Source organism: Phocoena sinus, chromosome 15 (genome assembly GCF_008692025.1).
Source record: "Phocoena sinus isolate mPhoSin1 chromosome 15, mPhoSin1.pri, whole genome shotgun sequence".
In the NCBI taxonomy this organism is placed as follows: Eukaryota; Metazoa; Chordata; class Mammalia; order Artiodactyla; family Phocoenidae; genus Phocoena; species Phocoena sinus.
Window position 1 is genome coordinate 12035079 of NC_045777.1, and position 23054 is coordinate 12058132.

The following is a 23054-nucleotide window of genomic DNA, read 5'->3' on the forward strand; positions in this document are numbered from 1 at the left end:
GAAGTTGCTCTGGCTTCTGGCCCAGATACACAGGCCCTTGAACCATATTGTCAGGACTTGTCATTGCAACTTAGGCTCTCTCCATCTTTGGTCTCTGCCTTCCCCTGGGTGAGCTTCACTCTCAGGCAAGCTCTCGGGGCTTCCTGGCTCCTCATCTCCCAGCTAGACATTTCCCTTCGAAAGAGAACTGCTCCTCTCCAGCCCAGGATTACATCCAAAGTCCCAGGACTTGCTCTCATTGGCCCATCTTGTGTAACATGCCCATCCTTCCAGCCAATCACTGTGTCTAAGAGGGTTGAAATATGCTGATTGGACCAGCCTGGGTCACGTGGCCACTCCCAGAGCTGGAGGTGGACAAGGTCGTAACAGGGGAGGAGGAAAGAGATGGCAGGAAACCAGTGGGTGGACTTCAGAGGTAGGGCCAGGCAAAGATGACAGAGGTCAAGGGCCTGGTGCTTGGTAGGTGCTCCTCCCTGTGCTCTGAAAATGGGGAAAAACTCATCCTAAGTTGGAGGATAGAGCAGACCTGGGTTCAAATCCCCGCTCTGCTATTTGCTAGCTGTGTGGCCTTAGGCAAAGTACTTAACTTCTCTGTGGCTCAGTTCCCTCATCCATAAAATGGGACAACAATAATGGATTGGTTTAAGTGTTAAACAACTTATTGCTTAGAGCAGGGCCTGGCATATAGTAAGTACTCAATAAACGGAGGTAATGGTGCCAATTTATATAACTTAGGAGGATTAAAATCTCTTCCCTCTGACTGGACACTCCTCTGCTAGATCTTAAACAGCTGAATCCTTCTCCTTCAGGTCAGATGTCACCTCCCCAAAAAGCCCTCCCTGACCACCACAGCTAACAATGTCCTCCCTACACCCAGTCACACTCTATCCCATTAGCCCATTTTCTTGTCTTTGTGGTATCTGAAGTAACCTTGTTCATTTATGTTTCCTCATTTAATATCTTCTCCCCCAACCCAAATATCAGAGACTTGAAGACAAGGTCTGTCTTGGTCATTGCTGTCCTGAGAATCTATAACAGGGCTTCACACATAGTTTAGGCTCCATAAATATTTGCTGAATGAATGGATCCTTCTTTTCTTCCCTAACACAATGTTTTTGTACAGTGTTTACCACATCAGGGAGGACTCTGATCCAGAGATGCAGGAATGGGGGAGGGGTACAGAGATGCACTCCCCACATTGGCAGGGGTGGAAGGTGGGGGAGACCTGGGTGAGCTTGTCACTCTCTACCTTCAGAGAAGGGCTCCCTTTTGTCTTTGTCCCTGGCTGTGTGGAGGGTCTCAGCTCTGGGGGACCTTGGGGGTCCGGGGTGTCCACCGTGACTTGGGTCATCCCAGCCAAGGTCAGGCTAAAGCCGGAAGGACAGTATGTGCTCAGGCCTCGGATTACACATCCTTACATGTCTGGCTGCTTAGCTGGGATTAGTTCAGACACCACGCCTACCTGTCCAGTCTAGGCCCCGAGACAGGGGCCCAGGAGGGTGGGTCAGAGGCCACCTCTCCGTCCCCACCCCTCAGGCCCATCCTGTACTGGGGAAGGCCTCAAGACCCACCAGACACTGGGCCAGGGCTGCTCACAGTGTGCCTGTATTTTCCATGCATTTTCAACACCATTTGCTGAACGTCTGCTGTGTTCCAGGCCTGAGGCCAGTGCTTGATAGCCTCTCACTTGGTCCTTCAAGATGGCAGACTGGGGCTTTTTTAAAAATATAGTTCCTCAATAAATAGTCATGGAACACCTACTGTGTGCCCGGCACAGGTCTAAGCATGGGGGACACAGAAGTGACAAAGATCGTCACTACATTCATGGAGCTTTTAGAGGGGAGGACAGACAATCAGTGAGTAAATGCTTTTTAAATGCACGTTGGCTCCTAAAGCAGGGGATGGAGAAGGAGGGGAAGGGAACCCATGGATCAGCAGGTGAGATCACCTTATCGACGTTCTGGTCTCAGGAGTGTGCTTTGTGCCCCAAACTCATTGCTGGCTGGGGGGAGCATCACTGTCTGGAAGAGAGCAGAATGTGGATCACCTCATCCCATAAACGTTTGTTGAATGACTGAATGAATATTCAGCTATTGCTCAAAAGCCCTCCGTAGCTCCCCATTGCCTGCAGGGTCTCCTCCAGACCCCTCAGCCAGTGTTCACAGCCCATCATGATCTGGCCTCAGGTGCTCCTCTGGCCTCTCCAGCATGTTCCTCTCAGTCGTCCCCATCTCAGAAAAGGCCACCACGAGCCTCCTGGTTGCTCAGGATGGAACCTGAAATTCCTCCTTGATTCTCCTTTCCCTCACTTCACACGTCTGAGCCATCCGCAATTTGGTTAGTTTCACATCCAAAATATGCCTTGAACCTTTCTTCTGTATTCTCAACAGCCACCACCATCTCTCACCTGGACACCTGCCAGGATCCCTCACTTGATTCCTGCTTCTATTCCTATCTCCCTACAGGCCGTTACCAAATGCAGCTGGAGGATCTTAAAATCTACATTAGGCCGTGTCACTAGCCTGCTGAGAAGCCCTCTGTGGCTTATGTGGTTCTCAGAATAGAAACATCCTATCAGGTCTTCAAGGCTTTCTTCACTTCTCTCTTGGACCTCATCTCTGACACGCCTTACCTTTCTCCCAGCTCCGGGTACACAGCTCTCCCTTCTCTTCCTCTTACAATTTCTTCTCTGCCTCAGGGCCTTTGCACTCGCTGTTACCTCTTCCTGGAACACCGTGTCCCCAGGTCTTCCCATGCCCGGCTCCTTTGCATCTCTCAGATCTCCACTCAAATGTCAGCTCCTCAGAGAGGCCCTTCCGGGCCACTTGAACTCAACTAGTCACTCCTCCCCTCCCTATTTTTTAAATCCCATCACTTTGTTTTATTGGCAGAATGGGTAGTGGAGAATGGGGGTGGGGAGGGCTTCAGAGAGGTCTGGAAGCAAGGGAAAAAATGCATCAGGGGCTCTAAGGAAGCAGCAACACGGCTTTCCTACAGACCAGGAAGAGCAGGCCACAGTATGGAAGGGGTGAGGTGCTAGAACAGGTGGGGATTCCAGCCCCACATCCCTGGTTCGGAGCATCCCATGGAGCCAGCTGCAGACCCAGCGTTCTTTAAGGGGCCCATGACTGTTTCCCTGGCACTGTTTAATTCTTTCCCTCATCGCTGGCCACACTTCTAATGATTTATGCCTAGGCTCACAAACTGAGATCCCTGCAGAGGCCAAGTAGGCCTCATAAACAACTTGCGGGGGCTGCTTATAAGACTTGAAAAGCACAGGCCTGGACTAGCTGGCAGTCAGCCCTAGACCAGCATTCACAGAGGAACAGGGGCCCAGAGGAGCCAGAGCTTCAGATTGCTTTTTTTTTTTTTTTTTTTTTTTCCCTTTTGAGAAACTGCAAATCTGGATTTGTAGGGGAAATAAATTTTGGCAAATAATCCACCGTGTGGGCCAAAACCATCTGCTTGTAGGTAGGTGGAGCCCTCCAGCCCTCAGTTCATATTTGTCACAGACACTCACCTTTCACTGGCACCAAGTGGCAGTTTGAGGTACGCATGTTCCCCCCACGATTTCTTCCCTGCCTCACAAACACTCGTGTGGTGGAGACTATTCTGAATCCCATGTTACAGATGAGAAAACTGAGGCTCAGAGAGATGACGTGATTATCTATGCCAGGACTCAGCCTGTATGTAGAACTCACTTGTGTGGCCCAAAAGCTAGAGAGATTCTAAACTCTGAACTAAAAGCTTTTACCTGCTTTGCCTGATTTCTTCCTGCATTCCTGTCCATTTCACACAACGGGAAACCAAGGCTCAGAGAGGTTAAGTAATGTAGCAGAGGTCACCCAGCTGGCAAGAGCCAGGATTACAACCCAACTCCGTTCAGTGTCAGAGTTTGCAGGTTAAACCCTTTATTCTTTGTCCAGCTCCAGTGAAAAGGAGCTCTGAAAAGTTCAATGACCACAGAATCCTTGGCAATACTGAAACCATTATCTGCGCACGCTCCTACTAAGTATAAGTTTCTAAGTGCTAGGACTTCAGGCCCTTCCCTGGAAACCTTGGGTTGCAGCCAGGACCCTCAGATGGCATGTTTTGGAGGGAGTGAGATCCTCAGGAGTTTTGTTTAAACCCTGACATCCTGGCAGCTGATTCACTTTATTTGCCAACTCCTAAGCCTTGGTTCCCACTCCTGCCAGACCCCAACACAGTTTGGAAGTTTCTAGATGGAATCCGGAATCTGACCAGAAACTTGGAGCTCCACATGGCATATCTCTTCCAGTCCTCTACTCTGCCATTCTTTGGTTTGTGGGGGATGGGAGCTGACATTTATTGAGGACCTATTAGATGCCAGGCACCTTCTATGTTATATCTCAGTGTGATTCAGTCACTTCCTGGCTGTGTGATCCTGGGTGAGTCACTTTACCTCTATGAATCTTAATTACCTTGCCTGTTAAATGAAGTTAGGAATTTTGTTAGCCAGTTCACTTTTTATTTGCAATAGTCATAAACCCAAATCAAAAAAAGAGCACTGATTGGTTCATATTATTTGACAGTCCAAGGATAATGCCTTCAGGAATGGCTGTATCCAGGTGCTCAAATAGTGTCATCAGAAACTTGCCTTTGTCTCTTAGCATTGAGTCCCTCTACATTGGCTATATTCTTGGGCAGATTCTTTCCAGAGGACCAAAGATTACTTTCTGGCCCCCATAGGTTGATATCCTGTCAACTCAACAGTCTCTGATGAAAGAGAGTACCTCTTTCCCAATAATTCCAGAAACAATCCCAGGATGAAAATTAGCCAGTTTGAGTCATGCCCACACTGCTAAACCAATCACTGTGTCCGGGGGATAGATTATCCTAACCGGTAAGCTTTGATCTCATTCTTACCCTCCCTGGGACTGGGGGATAGGGTCAACTTCACTCAATACATAAGAGTGGAAGACGGTTGATTCTCCCCCCAAAATGCTAAACAGTCTCAAACATCAAAAACTACATGGGAATTCTCTGGCGGTCCAGTGGTTGGGACTCCATGCTTCCACTGCCGGGACCAGGGTTCGATCCCTGGTAGGTGAACTAAGATCCCATAAGCTGCACGGCGTGGCCAAAAAAACAAAACAAAAAAAACGCTACAAAAATACCTACCGCCTGGGTACGTGTGAGAATTAGATGAGATAATATGCTGTGTCTGGCTCTTAGTATGTGCTCACTTAACAGCTTACCTTTGTCTTCTCTCTTCTCGACCCCTGAATACCCCTCTGACCCAGCATGCCCACTCCAGAGTTAGGCAGGCCTCAGTTCAACCCTAATTCTGCTGTGTGACTTTGGGCAAGTTATTTAGCTGCTCCAAGCCTCAGATTGGTCCTCTGAAAAGTGGAGGTAATAAAACGTACCTCTTGGGGTGGTTGTGAGAAAATGCCTTGAGTGAGTAAATGGCATGCAGTAGACGCTTAGTAGGTGGTGGTTTCCACTCTTGCCAGCCTCTGTCTCTGTGCACACCCGCCCCAGCCAAACTGGGTTGACTCTCATTCCCCACCTCCAAGCCTTTGCACGTATGGTTACCTCCACCTAGGACACCTCCTCCTCTCATCTCTGCCTGCTGGAATCCATCTCTAGCCCTCGAGGTCCAGCCCAAAGGATTCCTCCTCCAGGAAGCCTCACCTCTCTGTGCCTTGGTTTTCCTAACTACAAAACAGGGATTATGAGAGTATCTACCTCTTAGGGTTGACTTAAGGAGTTAATGAGACTGCCCATGTGAAGCAGTTGATACAGTGCCTGGCATGGTGAGTAATCAATAAATACTAGTTGTTTTTATTATGTCGTTATTATTAGATGTTCAGCTGCTAATTCCAGCTTGTGTTTCCCCGTAGTGTCTCATGCAGGGTGAGTATTCAATAAACTTGTTACATTTGGGTGGTCTAGTTGAGGCCATGGCTTCTAAACCCACCACCCATCCATCCATCCACCCAACAACCATGAACTCATCCATCCATTCATTTGTTCATTTACTGCACCAGTATTTGTTGAGTGTCAACTCCATACCAAGCTCTGTGCCGGGCAACGGGGGATCCAGCCTTGCAAGATAGACATGGTCCCTGCCCTCATAGTGCTAACCAAGGTCAGTGGGGAAGAAAACGATAAATGAGTGAGCAAATGAAGAAACAAGATGACTGCAGATTGCGGCAAGTCCCCAGTGAGGTAAAACAGGATGGCAAGATTGAGTGAGTAGGGAGGAGTTTCTTTTGGATCAGGTTGTCAGAGACAGCCTCTCTAAGGAGGAAATGTGAGGGATAAGAAGGAGCCAGCCATAGAGAAATCTGGAGGGATGGCATCCCAGGGAGAGAAAACAGCAAGTGCAAAAGTCCTGAGGCAGGAATGATCCTGGCATGTTGAGGAGCAGATAGATGGCCAATGTGGCTAGGGGAGAGGGATTGTGTGGGAGAAAGCAGAGGAGAAGAGATCTGAGAGGCCAACACAGATGAGATCAGGCAGGGTCTTATAAGGCCCATAAGAGATGGAACCTTATTTGAGCACAGTAGGAAGCCACTGGAGGGCTGAAAAGGAGAGGGACAAGGCCTAGTTTCTACCTTAAAAAGGCTGCTATGGGGCTTCCCTGGTGGCGCAGTGGTTGAGAGTCCGCCTGCCGATGCAGGGGACACGGGTTCGTGCCCCAGTCTGGGAGGATCCCACATGCCGCGGAGCGGCTGGGGCGTAAGCCATGGCCGCTGAGCCTGCGCGTCCAGAGCCTGTGCTCCGCAATGGGAGAGGCCACAACAGTGAGAGGCCCCTGTACCGCAAAAAAAAAAAAAAAAAAAAAAAAAAAAAGACTGCTATGACAGGGGCAATAAAAGAGTTGAGAAACACACCAGAAGGGCGTTTAATTCAGTCTGGGGAAAGTTGAAAAGGCTTTTTTGAGGAGGTGACATTTCTGCTGAGTCCTGAAAGAAGTCAGAAAGCAAACTGTGTGTAAGAGAGAGGGAGTGGGGAAAGGGCTCTCCAGGCCCACAGAGCAGCAAACAAGAAGGTGCCAAAGGCTCTGCTGACTCCCTTTTATAACAGGAAAATGAGAGGCTACTGGGGTCCAGAGAAGGAAGGTGTCAAAGAAAAAAAAATCAATGACACTTGTTAAGATGGTAAGGCAGACTTTATTCAGGACCATTGAGACATGTGTGGGGACCACTGCAATGGGATTTTACAGTAAGAGAGAGATTGGGCTCAGCTCTGAATACAGCATGAACAAGTGGGTTCATGGGGTGGTTTTGGTGTTGTTTTTTTTAACATCTTTATTGGAGTATAATTGCTTTACAGTGGTGTGTTTGTTTCTGCTGTATAACAAAGTGAGTCAGTGATACGTATACATATATCCCTATATTCCCTCCCTCTTGTGTCTCCCTCCCACCCTCCCTATCCCACCCCTCTAGGTGGTCACAAAGCACCGAGCTGAACTCCCTGTGCCATGCGGCTGCTTCCCACTAGCTATCTATTTTACATCTGGTAGTGTATAATGTCCGTGCCACTCTCTCAATTCGTCCCAGCTTACCCTTCCCACTGTCCTCAAGTCCATTCTCTACATTTGCGTCTTTATTCCTGTCCTACACCTATGTTCTTCAGAACTATTTTTTGTTTTAGATTCCATATATATGTGTTAGCATACGGTATTTGTTTTTCTCTTCCTGACTTACCTCACTCTGTATGACAGTCTCTAGGTACATCCACCTCACTACAAATAACTCAATTTCATTTTTTATGGCTGAGTAATATTCCATTTTATATATGTGCCACATCTTCTTTATCCATTCATCTGTTGATGGACACTTAGGTTGCTTCCATGTCCTGGCTATTGTAAATAGAGCTACCATAAACATTGTGGTACATGACTCTTTTTGAATTATGGTTTTCTCAGGGTATATGCCCAGTAGTGGGATTGCTGGGTCATATGGTAGTTCTATTTAAGGAACCTCCATACTGTTTTCCATAGTGGCTGTATCAGTTTACATTCCCACCAACAGTGCAAGAGGGTTCCCTTTTCTCCACACCCTCTCCAGCATTTATTGTTTGTAGATTTTTTGATGATGGCCATTCTGACCAGCATGAGGTGATACTTCATTGTAGTTTTGATTTGCATTTCTCTAATGATTAGTGATATTGAGCATCCTTTCATGTGTTCGTTGGCAATCTGTATATCTTCTTTGGAGAAATGTCTCTTTAGGTCTTCTGCCCATTTTTGGATTGGGTTGTTTGTTTTTTTGATGTTGAGCTGCATGAGCTGCTTGTATATTTTGGAGATTAATCCTTTGTCAGTTGCTTTGTTTGCAAATATTTTCTCCCATTCTGAGGATTGTCTTTTCTTCTTATTTATGGTTTCCTTTGCTGTGCAAAAGCTTGTAAGTTTCATTCAAGTGGGTGTTTATAGCCAAGGAGCAGATAGGGGTCAGTGGATGGAAAATTACTAAGAGGAAACATCAGGGGAAAAGGGGATTCTGGCTAAATTGACCTGACAGGATTCTTGGCTGAATATCTGAGGGACTCCTCCAGAATGTCTTTTCCAAAGCGGGTCCTTAGTTGGGCATGAAGAAGGGAGTCAGAGGAAGACTGCTGCTAATAATACCACTAATAATCATGACATGTTCTACATTTAGTGTGTGTGGCCTGGAGACCCTTTAACACCTGCCCCCATTACCTCTCTCACCTCACCTCCTCTTCCTCTCCCTTTCAGTAGCCCTACTTCACACTGGCACAACACGTTCCCACCTCAGGGCCTTTGCACTTGCTGTTCCCTCTGCCTGGAATGCTTTTCCCACTGATGGTCACATGGCAACTCCTCTTTATCATTCAAGTATTAGTTTCAATGTCACCTCCACAGAGAAGCTCTCCCTGACCACTTCAGCTAAAGTAAACCCATCTCATGGTCATTCTCTTTCCCACTGACCTGCTTCATTTTTTCCTAGCAACGTTCACCACCTGAAATTATCCTGTTGACTTGCTACTGTTCACTGTGTATCCCTTCCCTCTACAAGATGGTCAGCTCTACACAAGCTGGGATTTTTGCCTGGTTTGTTCACTGCTGTATCCCTAGAACCTAAAATGGTACCTCACATCATTGAGTGAATGAATGAGGTCAATCTTAATAAAAACCTGACCATGTAGGTATTATTATTCCCTTTTTTTTTTTCTTTTGCGGTATGCGGGCCTCTCACTGTTGTGGCCTCTCCCGTTGTGGAGCACAGGCTCCGGACGCGCAGGCTCAGCGGCCGTGGCTCACGGGCCCAGCTGCTCTGCGGCATGTGGGATCTTCCTGGACCGGGACACGAACCCGCGTCCCCTGCATCGGCAGGCGGACTCTCAACCACTGTGCCACCAGGGAAGCCCTACTATTCCCTTTTTACTGACAAGGAAACCGAGGTGAAGTTCCTTGTGTAAATTTACACAGCTGTGTAAGGGATACCCACCCTTTGGCCTCCCTCCAATGAAAAATAATAATAACTAATTGTAACGGCTCCCACCTTAGTATAGTCTTACATCGAGCTGAAGTCTTCCTCCCAGTTTTTAAAAAAATGAGCAGCTAACATTCACTGGACCTCTACTGTGTGCCAGCCATTTTCTCAATGAATCCTCAGTGAAATAGGAACTGGTTATCCTCATTGCAGAGATGAGGAAATTGAAGCTCAGAGAGGTTAAGTAACATGTCCAAGGTCTCATGGCTTGAAAATTAAGAAGCTGGGATTAAAATGCAGGTCTAGTTCTTAACCAGTACATTCTAGTACCTCCACCCCACTGGACCTAGCCCATTCATTCATTTTTTTAATTCACTTATCCTGTCTTCCTCCTATATGTGATGAGTAAATGAAGCCAGGGTTCACCATAAAAGAGAGTGGATGAAAATCCGCATTACAGAGTCTCCCTGATAATGATGACATGACGAGATCATCATTGTTTTTAACCTCACATTGTTACTGTTGAAGGACTCGTACCAGGAGGAGAAGTATCAGTTTAGCTATTGTCTTGATGTTCTCCTGGGCTTGAATTATTAAGACTATCTCCGAGCAGTTGTTTCTTTGTGAGGATCTTTGTAAGCCTTTCATCTTTGTGTGCAAGGACTAGTTCAGCTAAAACCAGAGGATAGAACCTGCACTCCAACTCAACCGGATGAATTAGAATACCCTAGATTATGCTGCAGTACGTACGAACACACAGTCTCATGACTTTATACGTCAAAGTTTATTTCTGACTCATGTGATTCCCACTGAGGATCCAGTAACAACCCCGCACAGCTCTCTTCCAAGTGGTGACTCAAGAATCCAGTAGCTCCATCCTCTGAGCATGAGACCTCCATTCCTGCAGCTACAGACCCTCAGTAGATACTGCATGAAAAAGATCAGAGATGTGAAGACACTTGGCCTAAGGATGCCCAGCCAGAATTAGAAAGTAGGTCTCTAGACTATCCACACATCCATTTTACCTCAATATGAATCTCTAGTGAGACTAAAATGCTATATGAAAAAGAACTCTTGTTAAGTCACCCAAATGACTCTTTCTGAATGTATATTGGGCATTAACCAGCAAAACTGGCTATTGTCAAAATGACCACTCACAGGGCCATCATTCTGACGTTAGCCAGAGTGGTACCCAATCCCAGCATCCAGAGTAACACATTTAGTTACTCTCAGCCACCCAACCACCTCAGCCAAGCTCTCAGAGACTACGCTTCTCCCCATCCTGTCAGACTCAGGGGCAAGAGGACAGGTTTGTGGCTGAGCACAGCCTGTGGACACTGCCCTTGCCTGACATCTCCTATGCTCCTTGTTTTTTTTTGTTTTGTTTTGTTTTTGTTTTTTCCTTGTGGTACGCGGGCCTCTCACTGTCGCGGCCCCTCCCGCTGCGGAGCGCAGGCTCCGGACGCGCAGGCCCAGCGGCCACGGCTCACGGGCCCAGCCGCTCCACGGCATGCGGGACCCTCCCGGACCAGGGCAGGAACCCGCGTCCCCCGCATCGGCCGGCGGACCCTCAACCACTGTGCCACCAGGGAAGCCCATGCTCCTTGCTTTTTATGCAAAACACTGCTCTCTGCAGCGGGGATGGACTGATGCCGTTCATCACCGTTAAGACTGACAGTCCCTTCCTCAGCTCCGCATGCCCTCAGCAAATATCAGGACTTGGCGATCACTCAGGCAGGAAGGACACTGCCCCACGTTTCTCCCCATCACCTCCTCCCTCTATAGGGATCAGAGTCAAGTTCCCACCCCCATCAGAGACATTGTCCTCGGACGGGCAGGAGGTTGTAACAGCACCAGCTTCTAGAATTCCTGCTTTGGCAAAGCTCATGAGAACTTAGTTGACCTGTTAGGAAAAGGGTACCCAACCCAGAGCTTTTTGGGAAGAGTCAGGTCACCTAGGGAAGATGGTTCAAATGAGGGCATACATTAAAAACCATAACCCAGACCCCAAGATGCTGGGATAAGAAAGGTCCTCAGTGTTTAAAAAAAAATTGGGGTGGGTGCTTCAGAGTCTAGTAGACATGGATTTATTAAACCCTGCCTCTACCACTTCCTTAATTGTCGCTTTGGATATAGTTTTTCTCAGCCTCAGTTTTCCCAATTATAAACTGGAGGGAGGGGACACAGCACACCCTGCAGATTGTTTGCAGGATGAAATAACATTCATTATTTAGACACAAGCCCTGCCCTCCAGTTGCTTACATTCTACAGAGGTGGGCATTACTGTAAAACTGCAACTTGGACAGCATTAAGAGGAGAAGCGCATAGTACTACTAGAGCCTGCAGTTAGGAATTTGACCTGGTCAGGGATGGCTTCCCTGAGGAGGTGGTGCCTGAGCTGAGCTACGAAGGATGAGTAGGAGTTAACCAAGCAGAGTGGAGGGAAAAGCATTCCAGGCAGAAGGGTCATGGAGACTATGAGGGACATAATGTGCCTGAGATGAGAAAGGCAAGGGGAGCATGGAACAGGACGAGGGCGGAGAGTTAGGCAGGGTATAGACTAAGTGACTGGAACTGTGAGACCCCAAAATACAGTGGCTTGAACAAGATGGCTGTTATGAGGTAGACCAGGAGCTGGCAAACTTCTTCAGTAAAGGGCCAGTCCAGGGCTGGGGTTAGCTTCCACCTCAGATCCGAGATAGCTGCCCCAGCTCTGCACATCACATCTGCCTCCCCTCCAGCAAGAAAGAGGAAAAGGAGAGAGGGCAAGCATCCTTTTTGCTCACATTCCATTGGCCAAGCTTAGTCACATGGCCACATCTAACTACAAGGGAAGCTGGGAAATGTAGTCTTCATTCTGGGTAACCCTTTGTCCCGCTAAAACTCTATTACAATGAAAGAAGGGAATAATAGATATTGGGGACATCTAGTGGCTTTGGGGACACCAGAAAGAGGTCAGTTTGCAGTGGTCCAGTGGGAGGTGAAGGTGACTTGGGACAGGGTCATGGCTTAGCAGGTGGAGCTAATGGAACAGATCCAAAGATGTTTGTGAGCCAGAAGGGAAAGCACTTGGTGACGGTTTGGATATGGAGGCAAAGGATGGGGTTGGATGTGGCAAGCCTAATTGCACTTAGGCTCCTGCCGTGTGCAATTAGATGCAGCTCTTGTCTGGAAAGTTCTTCGTATATGGTAGCAGGTCAGGTAAGTGTTGCTGTCTTCAATATCATATCAGTGGGTCCAGGGGGCAAACCCGACACCTACAGAGACCTGACAGATAATGAAAGGAGTGAAGGGGCCTGTGGCCACTGGGGAGCCCGTGCCCTGTCTAAAGGGACAGCTACTCCTTAGCGCCAGCAAGTTGTTGCCATGGAGAATGCAGGTTGAACGTGTAGACACAGCATGTGATGTTCCAAGGGAAATCTGAAAATCTAGATTTTCATGTGAAATCTCCTAATTTGGAAACTTGGACAAATAAGTAAAAATAAATTCCTCAGCCCCAAGGCCTCTGGTTTATAACACCTGGGACGCCCCCAGCAATGTCACTGCACCCTGTTTCCACCTGTGTGTCTCGGTTGCCTTCTCATGGTGAAAGCCTCTGTTGCCTGGCTCACCCCAAGGCCTTCGTCCTCTATTGTCCCTGGATTCCTGTCCCTTTGTGCCCATGAGCGCCCCCTGCAGGCTCCCGACTCCAATTTCTCACCAACACCCCCCCACCAGAGGCCCCTACCTGTAGAAGAGGGAGCCAAAACCATCAACCTGCTTCCAATCCCCTTAATCGGATCTGCGCCAGTGACCCTTCTGATTAAAACTCCCCATCTGTAATCCCCCCTTAAAGCTGGGGAAGCGGAAGCACCATAAAAGGAGCGAAAGGTTTGATGCTCCAGAAACTCTGCCACCTCCTACGTCCTTGAAAACGTCTTGGGGAGACGCACAGACCTGAACTGGAGTCCCAGATCCACTCCTTGCAAGTTGTGTGGCCCTGGAAAAGTCACTTCATTCTCTGAGCCTCCATTTCATTCATTTGCTTGATCATTTATTTATTAACTATTTAGGGATCTCCTGCTCTGTGCCAGGCACCGTTTCAGGAGCTGGGGTTACAGCAATGCAAGACAAACCCAGCCTGGGCCCTCATGCAGCTGACATTCTATTGCAGGACACAGAGGAGGAAATTCCAGCTTGGAAAGATCAGTGCCGTGAAAGGACAAACTCAAGGGCTGTGAGAGTCCAGAGGGTGGGTGTTCTCAACCTACAACCGGGAGTCAGAGAGGGCTCACTGGAGCAAGTGGGTTCTGAGCTGAGGCCAGAACAGGCTGTAGGGATCAGCCAGGAGAAGTAGGGGAGGAAGGATACTCCAGGCAGAAGGAACAGCATGGACAAGGATCTGGAGGTGTGAGCAACCATGGCAGCATGGCTTGGGAATTGTAAGTGGTTTTGCCGGGATTCATTATGGAATAGGCAGTGGGAAATGGAGGAAATGGTCCGGAGAGAGAAGAAAGGTGGACTTAATACAAAAGCCAAATCTCCTTTTTATGCCTCCTGCCTCTCTGACCTCATCTCCTCCCACTCTCCGCCTTGCTCACGCAGCCCCACCCACGCTGAGCTTCTTTCTGTTGCTTGATATGCCAAGCTCATTCCCACCCCAGGGCCTTTGCACACGCTGTGCTTGTACCTGGAATGCTCAGATCTTTGAATGACATACTCCTCACCTTCAAGTCTCAGAACCAGCACATCTCCTGTGAAAGGCCTGTCCTGATCACCCAACCTCATGTGGACACCCCCAGTGCTTCTCTACTGATACTCCTGGTTTGTTTTTCTCGGTAACATGTAGCACATAATACTACCTGACATCATCTTGCTCCTTTATTGGTTTATGGGTTTTTTTGTCTGCTTTTCCCTACCAGTTCCTTAAGGGCAGGGAAATTGTCTTTCTTATCCATGCTGCATCCCCAGCAAAGAGCATAGCATTAGTAAGTGCTCGGTAAATATATGCCAACTAAATGCAAAAGGATCGGAACTTCATGGGGAGCCATTTCAGGGTTTACAGCAGGGCTGTGGCTTGCTCAGATTTCTGCTTCTCTCCTGTGACCCATCAATGTGGTTGTGAGGATTAAAAGCAATGGGATACTCTTTATGGAAAGCAACTTTTTATATAACTTATATTGAGGCTAATTTTGTATAGCATATAATTCACCATTTCCAGTGAGCAATTCAATGATTTTTCAGTAAATTTGCCAAGTTGTACAACCATCACCCTAAATCAATTTTATAACATTTTCATCATCCCCATGAGATCCTTCATGCCCATTAACTGTTAATTCCTGTCCCCACCCTAGCAACAACTAACCTGCCTTCTGTCTCTATAGGTGTGTCTTATCTGGTCATTTCATATCAATGGAATCATACACTATGTGGCTTTTTGTGTCTGGCTTCTTCCACTCAGCATAATGTTTTCAAGATTCTTCCATATCGTATCATGTATTAGTATTTCCTTCCTTTTTATGGCTGAATAATATTCCATTGTATAGATAGACCACAGTTTGTATATCCATCAGTTGATGGACATTCAGGTTGATTTCACTTTTTGCCTCTTACAAATAATGCCGCTGGGAAGATGGATGTGTATGAAAACAGTTTGCAGGACCTGAACACTAGGTGCAGCTCTCTGCTGGCCAGAGCTTCTAGTGTTGTTGCACAGACTTGACCCCAATGGGCTGTGTGACCATAGACTAGTCCCTTCCCTTCTCTGCTTGAGTCTCCCCATCCTTCCAGAAAGGAGCCTGGACCCTTTTCTGCACAGACATTCTGTGCCTTGTCCATATTCCTGGAAGAGCAGGGAAGTGGTCAGAGCAAATGATAAACAGCCTGTTTATTGCTGGAGCCAAACGTAGGCATCCTGTGATTAACCACCAGAGCCAACAATTTTTTTTAGAATGAGAAAGGCCCGGCTCCAGAACCCTTGATTCCCCCCTGGGTACCCCTACCTGCTAATCTCTTCTCCCAGAGGACCAAAACCCCCTCCCACGCTTGGTGCAGACAAGTAGGCTGCAGGCTTCAGAACCTCATTGCAGGGAGGGAATTTGGGGACAGCCTCTGAGTCCTGGTCCTGTTTCCTGCCTCTGCTCCCTGGGTTCCTGGAGTCCTGCCCAAACCCGATTGGGCTCAGATCCAGGAAAGCAAGGCTGAAAATGCAGGGACCTGGCCAGGGGTTTGAGCTGGGGCCGGGAGGACTCATTGCTGGCCTGGCTGGTCCCCCATCCCTGCAGCCCATCCCAGAGACCAAATCAATACTGTTCATTTGGGTTCAAGACTGTTTAGAGAATGTCTGCTGGCTTAGCCAGGCACTGGGGTCCACAGACCTAGTCCTGGACCTCCAGAAGCAACCAGTCCAGAGGCTGGAGGTAAGGGTGACAATAAATTATCCAAATAATAATTTAATAGCATAAAATATATATTAAGTGGCTGTTATGTGGTAGGTGCTCAATTACTTTCATCTCCATTTTAGAGATAAAGAAATGGAGTCTCAGAGAGAGGAAGTGATTTGTCCAAGGCCACTCAGCCAGGTGGGAGTAATAACACTACTGCTCAGAGCCAAGTCCAACCGGCTTATAAATAAATATAATGTTGTGAAATAATGAAAGCAATAATGATCTAAGGGCCTTATGAATTCACTGAATTCCCTTTGCCACCTTTCAGTGACCCACCCCCGTCTTACAGATGAGGAGACTGAGGCACAGAGGGTTTAACTCCTGTTCAGGAGAGGCCCAGTCAGGAAGTGTAACCCTGACCCTAAGGGCTTCAGCGGGTCTGGAAGAGAAAGCAGTCTTGTGGGCAGGGCTAGGAAGGGTGGGTCACACTGCATTAGCACAAGTGCTATTTGATGAGCGCATGTGCCAGGGCAGGAGGCCTGGCACTCTCTGACCCTCCCAACGCAACCCTGAGCAGCGGACACCCCCCTCCAGGATGCAGTGAGGCCTCTGCCTGCATTTTCTTCTTTCCTAAGCATGCTCAGGCTGAGAGGACGGGAGGGGAGAGCACTTTCTGGGGTACAAAGAGGGGGTGCCCGCCTTAGAATAACAGCGCTAAGGACTGTACAATAGGTGGGTGCATAATTCATGCATCTGTCAGCAGACATCAATTATGTGGGCCTTCCCTGGAGTTGTCTGGGGGTTAGAAACTGGAGCAGGCTTCCCCTGCCAGCCTCTGGGGAAAATGAGATCTCCCAGCTCTTAAAGGAACAGACTCCCCAGGAATCTGCTCCATTCTCCTGCAGCTGCCCTCAGGGCCAGGAGTCAGAAACTGTAGCAGCTCCACTGCAGGGGCTCAGCCCGAGGTCCCAGCTGGCTGCTCTGTAAGGTCAGACCCACTCTGTGCCTAGCTCTGTGCCAACAGCTCTTTTCCCTCATTCTACAGATCCTGAGGGGCTGACTACTGGTATATCCCAGAGTTTCTCAACATTGGTACTATTAACATTTGGGGCCTGATCATTCTCCTTGGTGGGGACTGTCCTGTGCATTGTATTTAACAGCATCCCTGGCTCCACCCACCAGCTGCCAGTATCACCCCTCCTCCAAATCGTGACAACCAAAAATTTCTGCAGGATTTGCCAAATGTCCCCAAGGGAAGGGGGAGGGGTCAAAATCATCCCCAGTTAAGAACTACTGGAGGATCCCCATTTTACAAATAAGGAAACTGAGGCAAGGAAAGTTGCAATGCCCAAGGCCATGGGACCCATAAATGGCCGTGAACTTGAGCCACAGCCAAGAAACACCATGAAAACCTGTTGCCCTAGGCGCTGTGGGTGCAGAGGTGAATCTCAGAATCCATCCCTGTCCCCCCAAAGCTTACAGATTCTGGGCAGTGATGGACACATTCACACACACACACACACACACACACACACACACACACACACACACACACACACCTGTGATAGGCTGTAGTGTGCTAAGAGCCCCAAGGCTGGCAAAATGACGAGGGAGCCCAGAGAATGGAGTGGCTGGCCCCTCCAGGGATGACCTCTGCAGGGAGGGGCCATGTAGGCTGGGTTTTAAAAGATGGATTGGAATTCACTGGACAGAGGGGAAGAGGCACAGACCTGCAGAACTGACCAACGATAGTGTGTGATTAGGGAAGCGTGAAGTTTGGGAACCTGTGGCAGGAGAGGCCAAAGAGAGGGGTCAGAGTCAAACTCAGAAAGACTCGGCAACCATGTGTCCTGATTGGGGATTTATTGCAGGGGACAGAACCCTCTTATGCTCACCCAAGCAGCAGTGGCATTTACTTTCAGGATATGGCAGGCAGTTTCAGAACAAGGGCGAGAAGCAAAGACTAGCTGGCCCCTCGGAGGCTGGGTGTTCTGGGCTGACAGGGTGTGGGCTGAGCTATTTCCCCTGTGATGACGGCTAACATTTATTAGACATTCACTAGGTGCTGCTGGAACCTGTCCTGAGTGCTTTGCATGTGTTAACACATTTAATCTTCACAGCAGCTCTCTGAGATAGACATTGTCATTATCATCCCATTTTGCAGATGAAGAAACTGAGGCTTAGAGAAGTTAAATGCCTGACTAAAGGTAAGGAAGTGGAAGCACTGAGACTTGAATCCAAAACAGCCTGACACCAGAGCCCAAGCATTTAACTGTGGCCCTCTACACCCTTTTCAGATCTCCTATGTCCTCTCTGCTTCTTCTCTCTGCCTCTTCCCTTTAATCTCTGGCTTCTCTGAAAGGTTCAGCTTTCTCTGATTTTTTTATGGTTTTTCTGATCCCCTACAACATGAGTGAAAAGTTGCTTGAGGCTTGGACTTATCATGAAGCTGGTTCAGGCCTGGACTGTACTTGACCATTTAATTCAGAGGCTCACCACCCCCATAACCCACTCACCCCTGGATCCCTGAACTCAAATCTTCCATGGTGGACTGGTTCAGCCCAGCATGGGTTTTCTGTCCATCTCTGGGCCACTCAGCGGCAGCCAGGATCAAATGATACAAGCATGGAGACCCCACCCCCACCCGCTGCCCTTTAGCAGGGGCAGCAGAAAGGGAGGCACAAGCCTATGAGAAGAGGACAGCTTTTGGGGGGTGGGGAGGAGGGCTGATAGATAAGTTTAGGAGTCTAGATTTTTTCCTGAAGAGTCCTGGAAATTTATTGAGAAGGAGAGTGATGTGACTTGGATTTGTATTTTTGAAAAAAAGACCCTAGAACAATTTATTACATCTGCTTGCATGCATTTCTGCATAAGCTGTAGATTAGCCTAGGCTCCATTAAATTCAACAAACATCCAGTGAGCCCAAACATCTGGACCAAACCCTCTTCTTGATCCAGGGGACTCAAAGGTAGTTAAGCTGTGATCCTTAGCCTCAAAAATTCATAGTCACACTCAGGAGTTAATAACATGAGACCAGGATGTCTAGGCCTCCCTGAAAATGATCTGCAAAACCTTGAGTGTTTAGCAAAAAGGCCTGTAGCTTTCATCTCATTTCTAACACATTCTTAAGAGCTTACGTATTGGGGTCAGACAGACCCAGGTTAAAATACTGGCTCTGCAACTTACTAGCTTTGGAAGCCTAGGTTTCCTCATCTTTTCATTGGAAGTACAACTTAATGGGGTTGTTGTAAGAATGAAATAAGGAATTGCATGGAAAGTGACAAGCATCGTGCCTCGAATACAGTGAACACTCGATAAAGGGTAACTATTGATATTATCATTAGTATAATGTCGGGAAAGCGGTACCCCACCCCATAATAGTTATGAACCACTGGTCTAGATCACGAGATGGCCAACTACGGCTTGCAGCCCACTTCCTGTTTTTGTAAATAAAGTTTTATTGAAACAGCTATGCTCATTCGTTTATGTATTATCCAAGGCTGTTTTCGTGCTATAACTGCAGAGTTAAATGGTTGCAACAAAGAATTCATGGGCTTCAAAGTCTAAAAGATTTACTATCTGGCCCTTTATAGAAAAAATTGACTGACCCCTGGGCTTGATGATTAGCTTTAAATCATTTCAATTCTCTGGGCCTCAGTTTCCACATCTGTATGATACATGGATTTGAATAAATAATCTTTTTAGCTCAAACATCCAGTCATTAGGTAATTAGTGGGCTATGAAAATGCTCTTGAATGTTGAGGAATGTCCTGCAGACCCAGAGTATTAGGATGACCATCCCATTGGGGGTTGATAACTAAATTCCACTCTCTTCTCCTCACAGATCCTTGCCATAATCTCCATCATGTTCATCGTCCTCTCCACCATTGCCCTGTCTCTCAACACACTGCCTGAGCTGCAGAGCCTTGATGAGTTTGGCCAGACCACAGACAACCCCCAGCTGGCCCACGTGGAGGCCGTGTGCATTGCGTGGTTCACCATGGAGTACCTGCTGCGGTTCCTCTCCTCCCCCAAAAAGTGGAAGTTCTTCAAGGGCCCGCTCAACGCCATTGACTTGTTGGCCATCCTGCCATATTATGTCACCATCTTCCTCACTGAATCCAACAAGAGCGTGCTGCAGTTCCAAAATGTCCGCCGCGTGGTCCAGATCTTCCGCATCATGCGTATTCTCCGCATTCTTAAGCTCGCACGTCACTCCACTGGCCTCCAGTCCTTGGGCTTCACTCTGCGGAGGAGCTACAATGAGCTGGGCTTGCTCATCCTCTTCCTTGCCATGGGCATCATGATCTTCTCCAGCCTCGTCTTCTTTGCCGAGAAGGATGAGGATGACACCAAGTTCAAAAGCATCCCAGCCTCTTTCTGGTGGGCCACCATCACCATGACGACCGTTGGGTATGGAGACATCTACCCCAAGACTCTCCTGGGGAAAATTGTGGGGGGTCTTTGCTGCATCGCAGGGGTCCTGGTGATCGCTCTTCCCATCCCCATCATTGTCAATAACTTCTCTGAGTTCTACAAGGAGCAGAAGAGGCAGGAGAAAGCAATCAAGCGGAGAGAGGCTCTGGAGAGAGCCAAGAGAAATGGCAGCATCGTATCCATGAACATGAAGGATGCATTCCCCCGGAGCATCGAGGTGATGGACATTGTGGTTGAGAAAAGTGGAGAGAACATGGGTCAGAAAGACAAAGTGCAAGATAATCACTTGTCTCCCAACAAATGGAAATGGACAAAGAGGACACTGTCCGAAACCAGCTCAAGTAAGTCCTTTGAAACCAAGGAGCAGGGATCCCCTGAGAAGGCCAGATCATCTTCTAGTCCTCAGCACCTGAACGTCCAGCAGTTGGAAGACATGTACAATAAGATGGCCAAGACACAGTCTCAACCCATCCTCAATACTAAGGAGCCAGCAACACAGAGCAAACCAAAGGAAGAACTTGAAATGGAGAGTATCCCCAGCCCCGTAGCCCCTCTGCCCACTCGTACAGAAGGGGTCATTGACATGCGAAGCATGTCAAGCATTGACAGCTTCATTAGCTGTGCCACAGACTTCCCTGAAGCCACCAGATTCTCCCACAGCCCTTTGGCATCACTCCCCAGCAAAACCGGAGGTGGCATGGCCCCAGAGGTTGGCTGGCAGGGAGTCCTGGGTGCCACTGGTGGTAGGTTTGTGGAGGCCAACCCCCCCCCTGATGCCAGCCATCCCTCTGCTTTCTTCATTGAGAGCCCCAAGAGTTCCATGAAGACCACCAACCCCTTGAAGCTTCGAGCACTTAAGGTCAACTTCATGGAGGGGGATCCGAGACCATTAGTCCCCGTTCTGGGGATGTACCATGACCCTCTTAGGAACCGGGGGGGTGCTGCGGCAGCTGTTGCTGGGCTGGAGTGTGCCACACTCTTGGACAGGCCTGTGCTGAGTCCAGAGTCCTCCATCTACACCACAGCAAGTGCTAGGACACCCCCCCGGTCGCCAGAGAAACACACAGCAATAGCGTTCAACTTTGAAGCAGGTATCCACCAGTACATTGATGCGGACACAGATGATGAGGGGCAAGTGCTCTACAGTGTGGACTCCAGCCCCCCCAAGAGCCTCCATGGGAACACTAGTCCCAAGTTCAGTGGCGGGACAAGATCAGAGAAGAACCACTTTGAAAACTCCCCCTTACCCACCTCCCCTAAGTTCTCGAGGCAGAACTGTATTTACTCTACGGAAGCATTGACTGGAAAAACTCCCAGTGGTCAGGAAAAGTGCAAGCTTGAGAACCACATCTCCCCCGACGTCCGCGTGTTGCCGGGGGGAGGAGCCCATGGAAGCACACGGGATCAGAGCATCTGAACCACCTCCACACGGAGGAGAGACTTGTGGCAGGGTCCAAAGAGGAGTGCTGTTCAGCTTACCTGCCGTGGAGCTTTTCTGCATGACCTCTGAAACAGAAAGGCTTTGTAAAGCCCCCAGAAAGAAGAGAGACCAGAGAAATCTCCCTTAAAACCTTGAGAGCTGTTAACGGGTCCATCAGAGTGAAGTTGGCCAAGCCACAGGGTATGGCGCCTCCTTGTAACAGCTCCACGGCCCTCTTTGGAAGATGACAAGAGCAGAACTCACAGCCACCACTACCACGTTCTAGACATAACCAAGGCCACCTACTCCCCATTCTTCTCTCGTGGCTTTCCATCACAGCCTCTGAGGGCAAGATCGCCATCCCTCCTGGCTTCAGCTGGAGAAGGATGCCGGAACAAGTGGCTGGTGTTAAAAGAGTGGGTTGACCAATTTGGTTTTGGGTGTTGCCTGGACACCTCTAGGAACTTCTGTCCATCACCTGCTGGATGGATCCCACTGTTAGAAGGCTACAGGGAATGCTTGTGTCATGGGGAAAACTGCACCATAAGCCACGATCCCAGCGCAAAACCCTTCCTCAAATGTCTTCATTGACTTCAGTATTCCGTAGTACCTGATATTTTATTTTGAGATATCATCAGGGTGAGTTGCACCACTTGTACTCAATTCTAATTGCCCCCTGGCAATCTGGGAAGAGTTCAGAAGGCGGGCACTCAGCCAACAGTATGAACTCTGAGCATTGCTTTAGGGTTATAGAAGGAAAATGCTTTCTGTACATCGCTAGTGTAGACTCAAAAGATATGCAAGTGTCAAATATGCAGAAGAATAGCTTATTCAAAGAGACTGTATGTTACCGAAGAACAGAATAAAATCTGATTTTTTTTTTTACCTGAAAAAAACGAAAGGAAAAAAAAAAAAAAAAACCCAATTGAAATGCCCAGTTCAGACTTTTGAATACTTCCTGCTGGGGCAGGGAAAGCATTTACTATAATAGAAATTCTTTTTTGTTTCCTGTGATATTCAAGTTTGAAAAAAAAAAAAAGTTAAAATAAAAAGCACTTTATGTTTTTCAAAAATAGGTTCTACCAGGGACAGTGTCAACATCTTGCACTTTAAAACAAGCATGATTTCCCGTGGGCCACTTGTTGGGACTACAGTTGGGTTTTTGCTCCAGGCATGTGTCTGGCCACGGTGAGTGATACTGTGCTGGTATTGCTGTCTGCTGTGTCAAAGTCTGTGGGCTCCTTCCCTGCCCCCCTGAAGCTTCCCCTTAACCCTCTTGCGTCAGGAAGGGTTCTTGGCTCCTGCATGGGGCCTCTTATAAAGTCATGTGTACAGGAAACAGGAACATCTCAGAAGAATGAAGTAGACGGTTGGGCATTGGGTGTTTTACTCTGTTCTCTT

General features: G+C 48.2%; 1 protein-coding gene across 1 annotated transcript in view; it reads left to right on the plus strand.

Moving 5' to 3' along the window:
* Positions 1 to 22542, plus strand: part of KCNB1 (potassium voltage-gated channel subfamily B member 1) — a 102825-nt gene extending 80283 nt beyond the window's left edge. Inside the window, exon 2 of the mRNA XM_032603768.1 lies at positions 19641 to 22542. Coding sequence (XP_032459659.1) covers positions 19641 to 21650 — 2010 coding nt within the window. The 3' untranslated portion in view covers positions 21651 to 22542. The remainder of the gene's footprint in view (positions 1 to 19640) is intronic.
* Positions 22543 to 23054: the final 512 nt, after the last annotated feature.